This window comes from Hydra vulgaris, chromosome 15 (genome assembly GCF_038396675.1).
Source record: "Hydra vulgaris chromosome 15, alternate assembly HydraT2T_AEP".
Classification (NCBI taxonomy): domain Eukaryota; kingdom Metazoa; phylum Cnidaria; class Hydrozoa; order Anthoathecata; family Hydridae; genus Hydra; species Hydra vulgaris.
The window spans coordinates 56,976,981-56,995,976 of NC_088934.1; the positions used below are offsets into that span (position 1 = coordinate 56,976,981).

Consider the following 18,996-nt stretch of genomic DNA (forward strand, 5'->3'; position numbering starts at 1 on the left):
AACAATTTTTTTATGAAAAGTTATTATTTTTAATACCACACCTCAGATAAATTATGGTAGTGTTAATTTTTCTACAAAAGTCGTTTTTGCATAGATAATCATAACTTTTAGCCCCATTCAAAAAACTGTTTTCGGTATTTTGTATCATTTTTTGAAATACTCGGGACGTATTCAGCCATCTTGAAAAAATAATTTAATCGATTCAGAAAACAATTAAAAAACAGAGGCGGTAAACTTTATAAACAAATTACTTTCATTTTCAAACTCGTTTTGTTTTTATATCAGTAGTTGACATTTGGTTTCTTTTATTTTTATAACAATAACTTTAAAGTAACATAAGTTACTTTTAAGTTATTGTTATAAAAACAATTATATCTTTGAAGTCGATACAAATAGGTATTATGGCTTCGGTAATTAGAGCTGTAAATCCTGGCTCGTGTTCGTGAACGGCTCGGTGATCGGCTCGACAAGAGTTTGTTCATGTTCGGCTCGAATGGTAAACGAGCCGGGCTTGAACAAAAAATTAGGCTCGTTTATTAAACGAGCCGAGCTTGAACATTATAGGCTCGTTCATATAGGCTCGATTAAAGCTCGAATATATATATATATATATATATGTACATATATATATATATATATATATATATATATATATATATATATATATATATATATATATATATATATATATATATATATATATATATATGTACATATATATATATATATGTACATACATATATATATATATATATATATATATATATATATATATATATATATATATATATATATATATATATAAATATATATATATATATATATATATATATATACATATATATATATATATATATATATATATATATATATATATATATATAATATATATATATATATATATATATATATATATATATATATGTATGTATATATATATCTCGTGTTCGTGAACGGCTCGGTGATCGGCTCGACAAGAGTTTGTTCATGTTCGGCTCGAATGGTAAACGAGCCGGGCTTGAACAAAAAATTAGGCTCGTTTATTAAACGAGCCGAGCTTGAACATTATAGGCTCGTTCATATAGGCTCGACTAAAGCTCGAATATATATATATGTACATATATATATATATATATATATATATATATATATATATATATATATATATATATATATATATATATATATATATATATATATATATTTATATTATAATAATATATATGTAATAAATAAAATTGTGATATTATATATATTAGTATATAATAAAAATATAGTGTTAGTGTAAAATTGTTTATGTTGTATGTTTTGGACTTGCATTATTTACAGACGAGCATTTAACGAACAATTTTTTCTTACTAAACGAGCTTTAAACTAACAGGTTACAATAATTATTTCGAGTTTTAAACCAGTCGAGCTCGAGCAAAATGTAAAACGAGCCGAGCCCAAACAATACTAATCCTTAACGAGCCGAGCTCGAACAAAGAATCTTATGTTCGAAACGAGCTCGAGCCGAGCCTGAACACTCTTAATATGTAAACGAGCCAAGCCGAGCCCTGGCAAGCTTGGCTCGTTCGGCTCGATTTACAGGCCTATCGGTAATGTATTAAGATAAATACTTTTTGTTGTTAACACAGCGCAAAATGAAACATATATTACATAATTCATTTCAATTGCTTTTAAAAGTATCATATTTTTTTAAATTATACCAACACAAATGTTTTAAATTGTAATTAGGTTTACAAATTATGTCAAACAAACACTTCATGATATCTTTATAATTATATTGATATATCTCCGGCAAAACTGTTTTAACAGACGCTTCGGTTGTTGGAAATATTTTGTCATTATTTACGAAAATCTTTGTTTGCATAAATTAAAAACTAATAAATAAAAAGTTGTTCGATTTGCCACTAACAACCAATCGGATTTGTTTAAAATTATCGGCTTTTTTTTACGAGTTTATTTTATGCCTTTGACACACTTTACATGCGAAATTTTTCGCGACAGTTTTGCTTGTCGCGTAAAATTTTGCGTTGGAAGTTTTTTTCGCTGTATTTGCAAACGCAGCTGCCATTTAGCCTCTTTCTGAATTTTTTTAAAACCACAGTGACACGCGCAGAAGTTTTCACTCCCTTTTTTCTTTACAATTACTTTTGGCGCGGTTCGGCAGGATATATATTATAATCATATTTTTTTACATGAATTGAAAAACAAAGTCTAACATAGTAAACCATTTACAAAAAATACACAAAAACATTATGAACTAAAGCAGACAATAGAAACTAAAGACAACCATAAAAAAATATGCTTAGTAACCATAGTTTCTAAAGTTTACAATATTGTAAAAGTTTATTAGGATTGGGCCCCGGTTTTAGGTGTATCTCACTGATCTCAAAATAATAACTGGATAGCGTATTCTATTGTTTTTCTTAAAAATATTTAAAGCCAATTATTGGCTTATCAAAATGTCGCCGGTTATAACTGTTAGCGGTTTGAATCGTACAAAAATTCTGACCAAATAAGAAGAGTAAACTATTTTTAAGGAAAATAAGATAGCGAAATAAGTTTATTTGATTCCTAATCATTAAAATGTTCAGCTAGTATACACTTTTTAAATGCAATATATAATTTATGTACCTCTTAGTTCTTAATTACCCAATGATGTGTGCTAGAAGGTAATTAACACAACTGTATGGTAAGCAGCAACGTTGTCTACTTTCAATCTTTAAAGAATTTTACAATGATAAGTTTTATAGGAAGAAACGATATTGTACAAATGCTATATGAACTATAAGCTGCGGACTGTGAGTACACACAACTCAGAGGTTCTTTAACGGATTTCAAAAGTCATTCTTTTCACATTAATTTCTAGACTCATTAACTTGTGGAATATTCCAAAGTAAAAAATAATCTCTCAATGACTTATATTTAAAGTTATTGTCAAATTCAACTGTGAATAATTATTCCTCAAAGTTTGAAGGATAATTATTGACAGTTTAACACATGCATAGTATTTAAAGATGTAACATATGTATGTTACATGAATACATACTATCTAAAAGTATATTTTTAAATAACGCATTTTTTATTAGATTATTTAGTCAATATTACAATAAAAAATTACTTTTACACAGTTATATTACAACCACTGATCTCAAAATTTAACATCGGTGTATGAGATCGGTGTGTATTACAGCACTATTAAATATTCATGTGTTTATTTTATATAATCATTATGCAGCATCTTTGGATGCAAAAATAGTACTGGATCAAAAAAAAAGTGATCACAATTCAAAAGAAAAGTTTTCATTTCACAGGTGGGTGAAATTTATTATATTTTATTAAAAATAAAATCTATAGAAGAGGTTTGGTTAAACCAAGCAAAAGTGTTGTTTTTAGTATGCGAAGAAACTGAAAGATGTTTCAAAAGGTTTCTTGTATCAACAGATAGTAACCTGCCTAATGAAATAGGAATGAAAAGTGCAATTGCAAGTGCTGTTTTGAGGTAAGTTGATTTATCAAAAGTATTCACTGAACTCATCATATGTTTGATTCGGCTATAACTGATAATCATTTCTTATCACTGATTAAAGTTATTTCAGAAAATTACTCAAAAATACACTTTCATCACCTACGCAAAGTAGTAACTAACAAATTGACTGGAAAAAAATTTAGGAAGCAGTTGACTAAACTTGTCTTATTCAAATATAAATGAAAACATTTATTTTTATAATACAATATATATACATTAAACTCATAACTTAAACCTTTAAAAATTGAACTTCCAGTATTTACTCGGACACCTAAAGGTTACGAGTTATCAGGAGTTTTTCGTTTTTTTTATTATGTATAAATTTCGCCGTTTAAAAAATGCTACAATACCAAAATGTACCAATACCAATAAATAAATAGCTACATGGTCGGGGCAAAAAGAAGACAAAAATAGCCCCATTACTAAGCCCCGTAGTTTACATCGTATTTTTACATTATAAAGCAGTAGTTTTATAAGATAAATATTTTATTATTCCGTTAAAAATTAATTGAAATATATTTTTATTTAATTAAAGCCAAAAAACAAAAAAAAATAAAAAAAATATGACACAATTTAATAAAAGACAATAAAAACCTTAAGGTGTACAAAAAACAAAACAAAACAAAATTATATATAAGAGCTGATTTGAAATAAAGTTATAAAAAGAACTCTTCGAACTCATCAATAATTATTAATAGAATTAAGAGTTATTTTTTACATTGTTTAACTTAATAATGACAAGAACAGAAAAAAGCAAACCGGGTGGCTTGTTCGCATAGGGAAATTAAAAAAATAAATAAAATGATAAAAAATAAAAATAACTAAGAAAAAAAAAAGAAAGTTTGACAAACTCCAGAAGGAACCTCCGAGTTGTGTGTTCTCACGGAGCTCAGCTAATAGTTCATGCAGCAGATGTGCATTACAAGTATCTATTTAAAAAATTTTTTTTTTATAAAACTAAGTTATATTAAACAGAAACTATGCTGCCTATCATGCAGTTGTGTTATTACCTTATTGCACACAGCATAAGATAATTAAAAACTAAAACGTACATAAATTGGTTATTAAATTTTTTTGTAGGACTTAATTAATCTTATAAGAATGTATTTGTATATACATATTCATAAAAACAAAACCAAAAAATATATATCGCCTAATATAAATTTTATTTAACGTAATATATATATATATATATATATGTATATATATATATATATATATATATATATATATATATATATATATATATATATATATATATATATATATATATATATATAACTATAATTAAAAACGATAAAGAAAAAACTTTTATTATGGAACTTTAAGTTTCATACCTATATATATATGTATATAAATATATATATATATATATATATATATATATATATATATATATATATATATATATATATAATTATATATATATATGTATATATATATATATGTATATATATATATGTATATATATATATATATATGTATATATATATATGTATATATATATATATATATATATATATATATATATATATATATATATAATATATATATATATATATATATATATATATATATATATATATATATATATATATATATATACAGTGGTTTTCATAAATTTAGACGCACTTATATTTGAGAAATAGAAATTTTTAGTTTTTTAACGATAAAGCAATAACGAAAAAAGATTTCGGTTTAGTTTTTTCTTCTATTTATTAGATAAATACACACATTTATTTTTTTTTATTTTTCGTCATTTTACACATTTTACAATGTTATCTATAAATTTAAACAAATATATATAATTACAAGCTGACTGGGGCAAGTAGAAGTCAAAATGACTTATCATCAAGCCCCTTTGTGAAATACAAAAAAAAATACAATTAAATTTTACATCTTACAATATTACATAAAAGAGTGAAATTAATAAGTTTAAAAAAAAAAAAAATTGGCTAGAAATTTTAGAAGGTTAAAAAAGAACTTAAAGTTAAAAAAAGAACTTAAAGTTAAAAAAAGAACTTAAAGTTAAAAAAAGAAGAAATTTAAGATAAAGTTAAAATATAAAATAACAAATAAAAAATTACAAATCTGTACATTTTCGTATACATATTAAAGACAATAAACAAAAAAAAAAAAAAAAAAAATTTAATTCGCTTCATATACATATACATATTCAATACAATATTAAAATTAAATAAAGTACATAAAAAATTAAAAATACAAAATTATTTCGATTTTTTTTTAAAAAAATGAGAGAATGTACGTAATGTTTAAATTTAGTAAGTGTTTTTTTATAGTTCTTTTAAATGTAGCAATAGATTTTATTTTTTTCATATTTTCGTCAAGAACCGAATTCCACAAGCGTGGTCCCCGGCATATAGTCGAGAAGTCAGATTTTTTGAGTGATGTTAGTGGGACACAGAATACAAAATTTAAAAAATTTACAAAAAAAGTATAAATACTAAGTAATAATTAGGTACAACTACATGTAATTAAATTACATGGTATTACCTTTATTCCTATTCTATATATTAATATCCTAAAATTATATATAATAATATATTAGTATCCTATTCTAATATATTAAATTACATGGTATTAAAAAAATAAGACAAAATAAATTAAACAAGATTTTTTCAACAAGATTTTTGCACATCGCTTCTGGGATCCTATACCAGGTCTCCTTTAGGACGTCCTTCAGCTGGCCAAGTGTGGAAATATGAACCTTTGCCAATTCACGGTCAATCCAAGCCCAAATGTTTTCAATCGGGTTCAAATCAGGTGAAGTTTCCATGGTTTATCATTGAGCATAAGCAGGTCAATTGATGGAATTAAGTTGATTTCCAGTACTTCTACGTATATTATAGAGTTGATTCTTCCGGTGTATGTTTGACACATACCAACACCTTTGTAATTGAAGCATGACCAGATTCCTATCGAGCCACCTCCATTTTGTACAGTCGGTCTAATGTACCTGGCGTAATACTTTTCGTGAGCCATTCTTTTGACTGTTATGTTAGATTTTCGATTGATAAGCTCAAAGTTACTCTCATCACTTTACATAATGTTTTTCCATTGTTCTATTATCAATACATTCTTTCACGACACCATTTTAGTCTCCTTTGTTTATCATATGGACGCAAGAGCGGTTTCTTCAAAGTAGAGTAGACTCCAATTTTGTATTTGATAAGAATTCGGCGGACTGTGCTTTAAGAAATAGATGTATTTTGCGTTGTATTGAATTCTGTGGTCAATTCTTTGTAACTAATTCTTGAATTAGCTCTGACAATTCTAAAAAGGGCACTATCGTCCTTTCTAGTGGTTGACAAGGGTCTACCTGGCCTCGTTTTCTCACTTGCACCACCAGTGTGAAGAAAGTTTTGTTTCGTTGTTCGAACGCATTTCTCAGAAGCTCCAATTAACCTGGCGATTTCTCTATTACTTTTGCTTCCTTCTTTGATGTGAGCAATAATTTGCCATCTTTCACCTTGAGTGATACGTCTTTTGCACATTAACTTTTGTTTATTTATTAAATAATGATTAACTAATTCCAGGTAAGCCATATTTATATAAGATTTTTTGACAAAAGCAATTAATTTAGGCCTATTAATGAGAAATATGGGAAAAAAACTACTAATTTACTATCAATTAACAAGATATGACTTTTTTGACTGTGCGTCTAAATTTATGAATAAAATAAAATCAATCTTATCAATTAACTTTTTTGTGTTAATTGAGAAATGCGTTCGGACAACGAAGCAAAACTCTATTCACACTGGTGGTGCCAGCGAGAAAACGAGGCCAGTTAGACCCTTGTAAACCACCAGAAAGGACGATAGTGCTTTTTTTAGAGCTGTATATAATATTTCTTTCATCCATACCTATATATAAATGTGTTATATTTACATATAATATTTCTTTCATCCATACCTATATATACCCTTACTATATTTACGTTCAAGAACTAAAACATATATAAAAGTAAATAAATATACTAGTATACCGATTATAATTTAATCGACAAATGAATTTATCATCTCAAAGCGCATGTGTTGCAAATCTATTTCAATTTTTAAAAACAACTTTTGCCCATACATAAAGTACCGTATGAAAAATCAAAAAACCTAAAGCGTAATCGATAAAGATATAAATTTAAACACAAAATTTTTTTTAAAAACATAATTTTTAAAAGTAAAAGTAGATATGTGTGTGTATATATATATATATATATATATATATATATATATATATATATATATATATATATATATATATATATATATATATATATATATATATATATATATATATATATATATAAACAACTTTAAAAAGTATTCTATACAATAGAGTGCTCAATGTTCTTAAAAGAACAGAGCAATTTTATATTAGTAGAAAATCACTTAACTAAATTTTTTTCCATTTGACACTGTGTTTATCAACAAAGATTCATCAGAAATCCAACAAAGATTCATCAGATTTCTGATGAATCTTTATTGATGAAACACAGTGTCAAATGGAAAAAAATTTAGTTAAGTGATTTTCTACTAATATATATATATATATATATATATATATATATATATATATATATATATATATATATATATATATATATATATATATATATATATATATATATATATATATATATATACATATATATGTATATATATATATATATATATATATATATATATACATAAATATATAAACAGTATCGGACAAAACTAGTGCAACCAAATAATGCTAATTTAGTTTCTGTGTGTGATATATACAATACTATATATATATATATATATATATATATATATATATATATATATATATATATATATATATATATATATATATAAATTAGTTAAAAACACTTATCTAACTTACTAGTTTATTATTGCTCTGTTCTTTAAGAACATTGAGCACTCTATTTGTAAAATACACTAACATAATTTACATATATATATATATATATCTATATATATATATATATATATATATATATATATATATATATCTATATATATATATATATATATATATATATATATATATATATATATATATATATATATATATATATATATATATATATATATATATATATATATATATATATATATCTTTATATATATACATATATATTAGAATTATCCAATGTTTTTAATGTCTAATTAGTTATAAGTAATGAACCAATGAAAATTCTTCCCTTAGGATTTAAAAAATGAATAATTATATTATAAAAATATAAGAATAAAATGATTTAAGGATTTTTAATTCTCATGATCATAACTAGCTTTTCGGAAAGAATGATGTTTTTAATGTTTTATACGTATTGACTTGAATTAATACTGACTTAAAGGAAAAATTATTAAAGTAATTAAGATTAGAATCAATTACTAAAGTAATTGATTCTAATCTTAACCAGCGGTTTTTTTTATCTAATTTAAAACTCTGTTTTTGTAAATGACAAGAAATTAGTCTCGGAATTAAATTATGTTTATAATAATCTGGTGGGAAAAAAATAAAAAAATTTTGTTTAATCTTTTCTTTAAAATAATATAGCAAGACTCGAAAAATATCGTACCGTCTAACAGAGGCTAAAGTACTTTTAAGTAAACAAATTTGTTTAAGATTTTTATTTGAAACATGTGTGTAAATTTCATTGTTTCTAAAAGTTTATAACTAAAAGTGAATCAAATGTGAAAAACTTTTAAATGCGCCCCTTTTTTTAATAATCATATCTTAAAATCATTATTTATAGTTTAAAACAAAATGAGTGGCAAAATTTAACATAATTTAACTGGAAAAAAATTAATTAAAAAAAGTTTAGTCTCAGTAATAATTTAATTACAACCAAACTTAATCGTCAAAATGAAGTCTCTACACCTTTTCAAGATGTAATTGAGAACATGAAAGTTGTATTTAAAAAATTGTAATATGTAATTAAGAAATACAACATGTAATTAAGAATTCATAGTATGTAATTGTATGTAATTACAAAATGTAAATAAAAAATAGTAATATACTAATTGCTAAAGTCTTCTGGGACATGAATTCAACTAAGTTAAGTTTATCAAATTTAGGATCTGTATGCTACCGCAGTATACCATGTATGCTACTTTAGTATACCATGTATGCACCAGTAAAAATATTTGAATTGAAAGAACGTTGTGTTATATACACACTATGACCCGAAAAACTATTATAAAGTTAAATCTGTGTCAAGATTTATTTCACCACATTTGTGTACATCAACTTCTTGAAAAACCAGATCGAACTTGTTCAATTTGTCAGCATAATACACATACAATCATTCAATCTAGAGACCCCTTGCACTCAAAAATTGATACAATTTTTTCCCTACTGTGATTCTTGAGCTTATTGTATCAATTTTATTACAAAAATGGTAATATTTTACCTTATTAATTATTGGTAAAATTGTAAAAAAATCATATAAAAATGAAATATGAGGCCAGCAAGACAATTTTACAAAATTTTAATTTTTTAACGGTTTATATTAGTCCATTGACATCATATATTGAAACAAGAAGAAGAAGATATATAATTTTTTTTTTTTTGCTTGCTTTTTTTCGAAGTGTTTTTTAATAAAATCTTTTAAAGCGCAACATTTTTTTAACACTTACCTTTATATAAGCAGAAAAACACTTTATACAAGCAGAAAAACACTAGGTCGCACTTGGCCACACATGTGATCTACTTTAAATTACACTCATATATATATAGATAAAAATTTACAACTAAATTTTCTGTGCTCACCTGAGCGCATTAGTTGCTAGGCTTTTTGTTGTAAATGATACCCAATCATAAATTTTGCTTTAAAAAACTGAAGAAGGCGCATAAAGAATTTAAATCTTGTTTAAACAGCACTTTTAATGTTATTGTGAAAAGTTATAACATTTTATAAAGGAGAATGGTAACAAATAAGAATTTGGAGGATGATAACAAATAAGCCCAGAATTTTATCCCGCCTCACCCTAACGCGAGGGCTACAAGTTGGTAAAATAGTTTTTGTTTTATAATATTAAATTTATTTAAGTTTCTAAGTATCATCTCTCAGTGTTCATTATTATGAACATATAAAGTTTAACCCCCCCCCCTAATTTGAGGGGGTTACAAAAAAATATGATCATAATTTTTGAACGCTGAGAGATAATACTATGAAACTTAAAATTTATTGATGAATATAAGTCAAGTTAAGAATAATAGAAAAATTATTTTGGGGCTTCAATCGTTGCAATTTTTTGCAAAGCATCGTTATTTAATATAAATATAAGCATACAAATGTTTGGAGTTTGCTTCATGCCACGAAGTTAGCTGTCTCAAACCGCAAAATATGCTGGATCCGTCACTGAAGAGAATATTTATTATTTGTATTTATGTAGGCAAAAAGTTTTTATTTATGTAAAAAGAAGAGTTTAGTTTATTAAAGAGAAATTAGTTTGTTTACGAGAAAAAAAGATTTTTAATTTCTTCTTGTGTTTAAGACATACAACATGTCTAGGGCTGGTAATGGGTCGGGTATGGGTTGGGTATCAGTTAACCCGGAACAAAAACCAGTTTAATAAACGGATCTGACCCTATCAGTTATATAAAAAAAATGTGCATTTTTTGCTTAAAGATGTTGTAGGAAATCCTAATAGTCTTGTGACAAAACAGCATTAAAAAGTTGGTATTGGTCTATTAAATGCAAGTATCATCATGGCCACAAAAAATTGTATGGTAATTAGAGTAGTTTTTCTCAGTCATTATATTGAATGGAGGGTGTAAATAATGAAAATATTGAAATACTAAAGCATTAAACTATTAGAAACTCCATCATAATATGTAGGGAGGGGTATCTATATGCGTAAGGGTCTTTGAAGGCCTTTAAAGCTTACATTTATACCTGCGCAACCACTCACCTAAAACAGAAGACCTTGGAAGTTTTCTAAAGAGCAAGACAGTAAAGTATGTCTACTGACTCTATAGAAATATAAAGAAAATTTTTGTGCGTTAGAGTGTTTGAAGACTTTTGTGGTTTACTTTTTTATTTTAATATTAGTTTGAGAAGACCCTGCTTAGTATGCTTTATGAAAAGATACCTCATGCGAGATGCTTTTCCAGTGTTACTCGTACTCAAAAATCCGAAAAAATCTATTAGGTATTTTATTTGCAAATCTGCACAACGTTGAATGCACCACGTTGAATGCACCACGTTGAATGCACCACGTTGAACGCACCACGTTAAATGCACCACGTTAAATACGCCACGTTAATATACTTCTTAAGTTGTAGTTGTACTTATTTATCTGACCACTTTTTTTTAATAACCATTTTTGTTCTTCTTTGAAAATTTGAGTCACGTTTAAATCAAGCGTGGTTCGCAAACTAAAAGCCTTAGAATGGTAAAATCCAAGATAATGCGAGTTTTTCCGATGTTGGCTTTCTAATATGGCATTCACACCTAATGATGAAGGATTCTTGTCAATAATTGGGACTCACTGGCCAACAATCAAAAGACCTTATTTATTACCAATCTATGTACTTTTTTTATTATCAATGTATGTACCAAAACCCCATTGATTCTGTTGCCTTATATAAACAAAGTCCGTGACTTTTTAAGTAATTTTTAAAGGTAGTTATAGAATCTCCTGAGCATTTTATTGTTTTGTTACCACGCTGACACTGTCCTTCCAACTCTTTTGTAATTAGATTTTTCCGTTTTGCAGCGTATATCCAGACTGCTACTAATACGAATAGAAAGTAAGGATATTAAGTAGCCATTTTACCCACCGTTAAAAACTAATTGATAACTAGTAACTATGCATTTATTTTTAAGTCAATGTAAATAAGAAACTGGTGGTAGAAGCCCTATTAGTAACTCTAAAGAAACTTTTAAGAAACCTTTAAGAAACTTTTAGTACTAGATTAGTAAAAAAGAACTATTAAAATAGGAAACTCCCTAGAGCTTGCCTATGTGCTTATTTTTTTTATAAAAAATGATAACTACTGAACTAAACTTATTTATTAAAGTTACTTATTATCCTATATTTTAAACTATTTATTAAATTATTATTGAAAAAAAAATCAAATTAAATTACCATTCAAATTGCTTTAACAAGCGTGTTGTTATATTGTTTATAAAGAAATTTTTAAAATATAAATAATTAAACTTTTATCTGAAAAGTGTTCGAATAAAAAAATTCGAACATTTCCAGGTTTGAATGAAAAAACAGTTGTTTGCTGTTTTTGTTTTTTCGTAAAAAAACAGCTGTTTTACTATTACTGTTAAACAGTGTTCAGAAGCCCTAATTTGCACTTGGGATACAACTTCATTAAAATGTTGCCATTTTAAAGTTGACAATTTGACATATCTCACGCTTTCTCACACTTTTACTCTTAGATATTTAATGCTTTTTGAACCAAATTTACAATATGCGCAGAACATCTAATATGAATAAAATTACCGTCACTGACGAGTTTAGTATTCAACTTCCATTTGAGAGTTCTAACCATTGAATCATTTGTTGAACAGTTATCGAGAACAGCACACATGGTTTTTTTTTATCAACGTTCCATTTGGATAACTTCTCAAGTAAAGTTTTAAATAGTACTATTGCAGTATGAGACGCATAAATGTCAATAAAATTAAGTTTATGCTTTTTTAGTCTCCAATTACTATCAATATAGTGGCAGATAAGGGCAATGTAGGATTTCTTTTAAATATTTTATCTTGTAAAATTAATTCGACATATTGTAGCTTTTCCGTTACACCAAATAACTTTTCCTTTCGTTACACCATATAACTTTCCATCCTCGAAGTTTTTCAAACAATCATTTGTAATTGTACGACGACCATTTTAAAGAGAGTTTGTCAATTTTTATTATACTCTCTAAAACGGCAATGTTCAACAATTGAAAAATGATATTCGTGAATTATTATTAATGGGGGCCAAAATGTTTCTTCTTGTTTCTCGATTAAATTTAAAAATTTTAGACTCCAAAATGCCATCGACTATTACTTTAACACTCTGTAAAAAGATTTGACCTTTTATTAGGGAACAAACTTGTGGAAGTTTAGTCCTCAAATGTTTGACTAGTTACATCTGAAGGTCTTGCCGATAAAGAATGCCAACAATATTTACACTTTTTTTTTTTTTTTTGCTGTTAAATAATTAGTGTTGTGACCAAAGCTAAAAATTGTAACTAACTTAACTAAAAAAACCGTGACTAAAATTACCCGACTAACTTTTTAGTCTAACTAAAATTAGTCGACTAACTTTTTAGTCTAACTAAATTTAGTCAACTAACTTTTTAGTCTAACTAAATTTAGTCAACTAACTTTTTAGTCTAACTAAATTTAGTCGACTAACTTTTTAGCGTAACTAAAAATTAATTAATAAAACAAATAAAAATACATTTATAACTGCAATATATAGACCGCCAAACGGTAATTACAATCAATTTGAAAACCACTTAAACTATTTGCTACCAAAGCTTATTAAAAAAAAAGTTTACTTATTAGGTGATTTGAATTTAAATTTATTGAATAAGAAAGTTAATAACCAAGTCGTGAATTTTATGAATACACTTTTGCAATACAGCGTTTTTCCCATGATTAATAAGTCAACACGTGTGACTAAAACAACTGCATCTATTATTATTATTATTATTATTATTATTATTATTATTATTATTATTATGTATTTCGCCGATAAGAAAAGTTTACAAGTTTATGCAATACAAATATATAAATACATGGCTGGGGCAAGAAGAAGACAAGTTCTGTCTTATCACCAAGCCCCTTTAAATAAAAATGTCAATAATAAAAATACAAAACAAAGTAGCTCGTTAAATAAACGTTAAACAAAACGTTGCGTTAAAATAAAATAACGATAAATAAAAACTAAAAAACATTTTACGCTATATTACAGTGTAATATATCCAAAAGTATACGAAGATTTTTTAATTAATTATTTTTTTCCTAACTGGTTTTAGATTTATCAACCTTTTGAATTTAAATCATAAAATAACAGATAATACACGAACAACAAACAAACAAAAAAAAAAACAAAAAAAAAAAACATTATTTAAAAACATTTTTAGTATCATAATGTGTCTTTTATATATGTAAAGTTTATTATATCAGATAAAAAACAACGTCATAATGTACAAATTGAACTGTGTATAGAATATATATTTAAACCATATTTATAAAGAAATAGACAAACGTGATTACTCTTAATCAAAGGCTTCAGAAAAATTTTAGTTCGTTGTCATTTATTAAAAGCTTTTGCTTAAGTTTGTTTTTAAATTGTTTAATAGAAGAAATAGTTTTTAACTCATTATTTAATAGCATGTACCATAGTTTAGGACCTCTGTTAGCAATTGAGAACTTAGTAACAGAGTAATAGGTTTTAGGTTGAACATAATTGTTTTCTGAAAATCGTGTTGGGTATAGATGATACATTTTTTCCAAAAAAGAGTTAAATAAAATAGGTGCTATTTTTTTATTAACTTTCAACATGAAAATAAGAATTTGATAAAGATTTAGTTGAAATACTAAATCTATTATTGATAATACTATTACTAATAATTACACAAGGACTAAAATCCAAAGTGGTATTATTAAAACAGATTTAACTGATCACTTTCCAGTTTTTCTGATAATAATTTCTGCAACCCTTGAGAATAAAATAAAAACAAAAACGGTATACATAAGGAAAATAAATAATGAATCAATCGCCACGTTTCGTGATCTCTTACATGAAGTAAACTGGGAACTATTGACTGATTGCAATGACGTTAATGATGGCTACAATTTTTTTATTCGCATGTTTACAAGACAATACGAAAAGGCCTTTCCAAAAATAAAAAAAATTGTTAATTCTAAAAATTTGTTAAGTCCGTGGATGACGAGAGGACTCATTAAGTCGTCAAAAAGGAAACAAAAACTTTACCAAAAATTTTTAAAAAAAAAGAACTACAAAAATGAAACAAAATACAAAAAATATAAAAAATCTTTTGAAAAGTTAAAAAAGCAATCCAAAAAAAATTATTACTCTTCGCTACTTAATAAAACATTCGGAAATGCAAGGAAAACATGGAATGTAATTAAAGAAATAACAGGAGTGGGAATTGTGAAAAGTGATAATCTTCCAAAAAGATTGCAAAGAGATGATAAAAGAGGAGATGCTTTTGTTAATAAAGAAATTGCTGAAACATTTAATAGCTTTTTTATAAATATAGGAAAAAAGCTTGCCGGTGCAATTCCTGAGGGAAAAAAATCATTTAAATCTTTTTTGAAAAAATCTGATTCCTTCATGGATGAGTCTGAGCTTTTGATTGATGAACTTCGACTAGCAATTAGTATGCTGAAAACAAATAAAAGTGCGGGTCTGGATGAAGTTAACCCTGATGTTGTAAAAGCGGTCTCAGATATTATAGAGAAACCTCTTTTTAAAATTTTTAACCTTTCCCTAAAAACCGGCATTTTTCCTGACCAACTAAAATTAGCAAAAATAATTCCGATATACAAAGGCGGTGATGACTCAATAAAATCTAACTACAGACCAATTTCCATACTTTCTTGTTTTTCCAAAATACTAGATACTATCAAAAGCATTTGATACTGTCAACCACAAGATTCTAATTTATAAACTACACATTTATGGAGTAGTTCACTCCAATTTAAAGTGGCTGCAATGTTTTTTACAAAATCGTAAACAAGGAGTACCATATAACTTAACATGTTCCCCATTTGAATCAATAAATTGCGGAGTTCCCCAAGGATCAATACTTGGACCCCTGCTGTTTTTAATTTATATTAATGATATTTATTTGTCTTCAAAAATACTTAATTATATTATTTTTGCTGATGACACAAATGTTTTCTTTTCTGACTCAAATTTAAAAAATATTTTTTATATTGTAAACACAGAATTAATATATCTTAATGAGTGGTTTGAAGCAAATAAACTTTCATTAAATATTGAAAAAACGAAATATATTTTGTTTGCTAAGTCATCTAAATCCGAGAACCTTCCACTCAAATTACCTGAACTAACAATTAACAATATTAAAATAAAAAGAGTTTTTTCAATGAAAATACTAGGAATAATTTTCGATGAGAATTTAAATTGGAAAAGCCAAATAAAGCTAGTCGAGAACGTAGTTTCAAAGACCCTGGGGATTATGTACAAGACAAAACATCTTTTAAATAAATTATGTTTAAAAAATTTATACTTTTCATTTATACATAGTCATATTAATTATTGCAATATTGCCTGCGCAAACAATCATTTATCTTTCCTAAAAATTATTTATACAAAACAAAAGCAAGCAAGTAGATTAGTTTTGTGGGCAAGTAGATACGAAAGAGCCGAGCCGTTACTCAAGGAAATAAATGCTCTAAATGTATACAAACTAAATATATACCATAACTTGTTATTTATGTTTAAACTTCAAAATGAAATGATTCCAAAATATTTTTTTAAAAGTTTCACTCGAATTAATCATAAATATGAAACAAGACATTCAAGAGTAATTACTACATCCCACTAACATCACTCAAGAAATCTGACTTCTCGACTATATGCCGGGGACCACGCTTGTGGAATTCGGTTCTTGATGAAAATATGAAAAAAATAAAATCTATTGCTACATTTAAAAGAACTATGAAAAAACACTTACTAAATTTAAACATTACGTACATTCTCTCATTTTTTTAAAAAAAAATCGAAATAATTTTGTATTTTTAATTTTTTATGTACTTTATTTAATTTTAATATTGTATTGAATATGTATATGCATATGAAGCGAATTAATTTTTTTTTTTTTTGTTTATTGTCTTTAATATGTATACGAATATGTACAGATTTGTAATTTTTTATTTGTTATTTTATATTTTAACTTTATCTTAAATTTCTTCTTTTTTTAACTTTAAGTTCTTTTTTTAACTTTAAGTTCTTTTTTTAACTTTAAGTTCTTTTTTAACCTTCTAAAATTTCTAACCAAATTTTTTTTAAATATTTAGATCTCCATGGCATCTTTTTCAAAGTTGATTTTTAGAGTTTTTCAAGTTTTTGGAGAAGACTTTTTTTTCTCAAGTTTGCGAGATATACACTTGGAGTTTTGTAATAGTAAAAAAACTGTATCCAATTACTCCCCCCTTATTACTTAGTACTTGTTTTAACTTTCAATGAAAAGTGGTTTATATTTGGATTTTTTCAATTTCTAATTAAAATGAATCATAGCCTATTTGAAAAAAAATGTTGCCATATTTTTGAAAGGTGTTGTATGCAGAAGCTTTTTCAGATTTCTTTTATATAATACCAGCAATCATTTTTTGAGGTAATAATACCTAATTTATTTTGTTCTACACTCATAAAACGCAGTTTTTACAGTGACGACAATATGATTGTAATTGTTAGTAACAATTACACAATATAGAAATAATAAAAAACATTAATTGCGTAACAATTTGTTACGCAATTAATGTTTTTTATTATTTCTATATTGTGTAATTGAATATATATTTTGTTCAACTCTCAATTTTTTTTTTTTTTTTAAATTATTATTAAAATGCTAATAACTAATTATGTATTCGGTATAAAATATCAGCTGTTTTTGGCGGAGTTGTTCTACTAACAAACCAATTTTTATTTAATTCAATAAAAGAAAATGTGGGGCAATACTAGGTACAAACAAAACATTTTTATTACCTAATTGTCACAAATTATATTACGTATTTTAAATTTCTTAAAAATAATAAATTTTAATGAATGTCTTTAAGTTGATTTATTTGTCTTAATTTATATTATGTTCATGCAATTTCTCAACACAACAAAATTTAAGGAATGTCTTAACTGACACCTCAAAGTAATGGTTTCCCGCTATATATTATCTAATACCGTTATTCTCAAAAATATATTTAAATTTACTTTAAGAAATTGCATTTTTAAACTATGTCGAAAAATAATACGTTTTCTCCAATTGAATATGCTGCTCCAATATCTGATATGATGAATCTGATGAAGAAAAGATTGGATAAAAGAAAGACTATAGATGAACAAAACCCTGCAAATCATAACGATAGTGAAACAAGTTCAAGTTTTTCATCCGGTCAAACAGAAATTGAAGTTGATACTCAGTCCATTGAAGAAGCAGCTAAAACTACATACGAATATTACTCAATCGAGGAGGAAACATCAAAATGGATATGCAATCAATGTAATAGTAACAGACCTAAAAAGTACTCTTATAAAACATCAAAAAGTATATAAGATTACCATCTTAAACATGATCACGAAATAATAACGCCGAAAAAAAAAACGAACTATGAGTGGCTTGTCAAAAGAAGTTAGCGATAAGATTGATAGAGCTCTTTTAATTTTCATTATTGCCTGTTGTCTTCCATTTATGTTGGTAGAAAGTAATGCATTTAAAGAATTTGTTTT

The 18,996-nt window shown here is 25.8% G+C and overlaps 1 protein-coding gene across 1 annotated transcript; it reads left to right on the forward strand.

Annotated features, from left to right (window-relative positions):
- The first annotated feature begins 2,468 nt into the window (after positions 1-2,468).
- Positions 2,469-16,167, forward strand: LOC136092111 (uncharacterized). Its single transcript, XM_065819830.1, has 3 exons — positions 2,469-2,493; positions 3,364-3,508; positions 15,144-16,167. Exons 1-3 carry the CDS (start codon positions 2,469-2,471, stop codon positions 16,165-16,167), a joined length of 1,194 nt encoding a protein of 397 aa, XP_065675902.1.
- Positions 16,168-18,996: the final 2,829 nt, after the last annotated feature.

What these genes read in the sequence shown, in the direction of transcription:
- LOC136092111 (XM_065819830.1), top strand. Translation starts at nt 2,469, where the DNA reads ATGTCGCCGGTTATAACTGTTAGCG. An exon ending in GCCGGTTATAACTGTTAGCG is followed by an intron (nt 2,494 to 3,363) that starts GTTTGAATCGTA and finishes TAAAATCTATAG; the next exon opens with AAGAGGTTTGGTTAAACCAA. An exon ending in ATTGCAAGTGCTGTTTTGAG is followed by an intron (nt 3,509 to 15,143) that starts GTAAGTTGATTT and finishes TAATTACACAAG; the next exon opens with GACTAAAATCCAAAGTGGTA.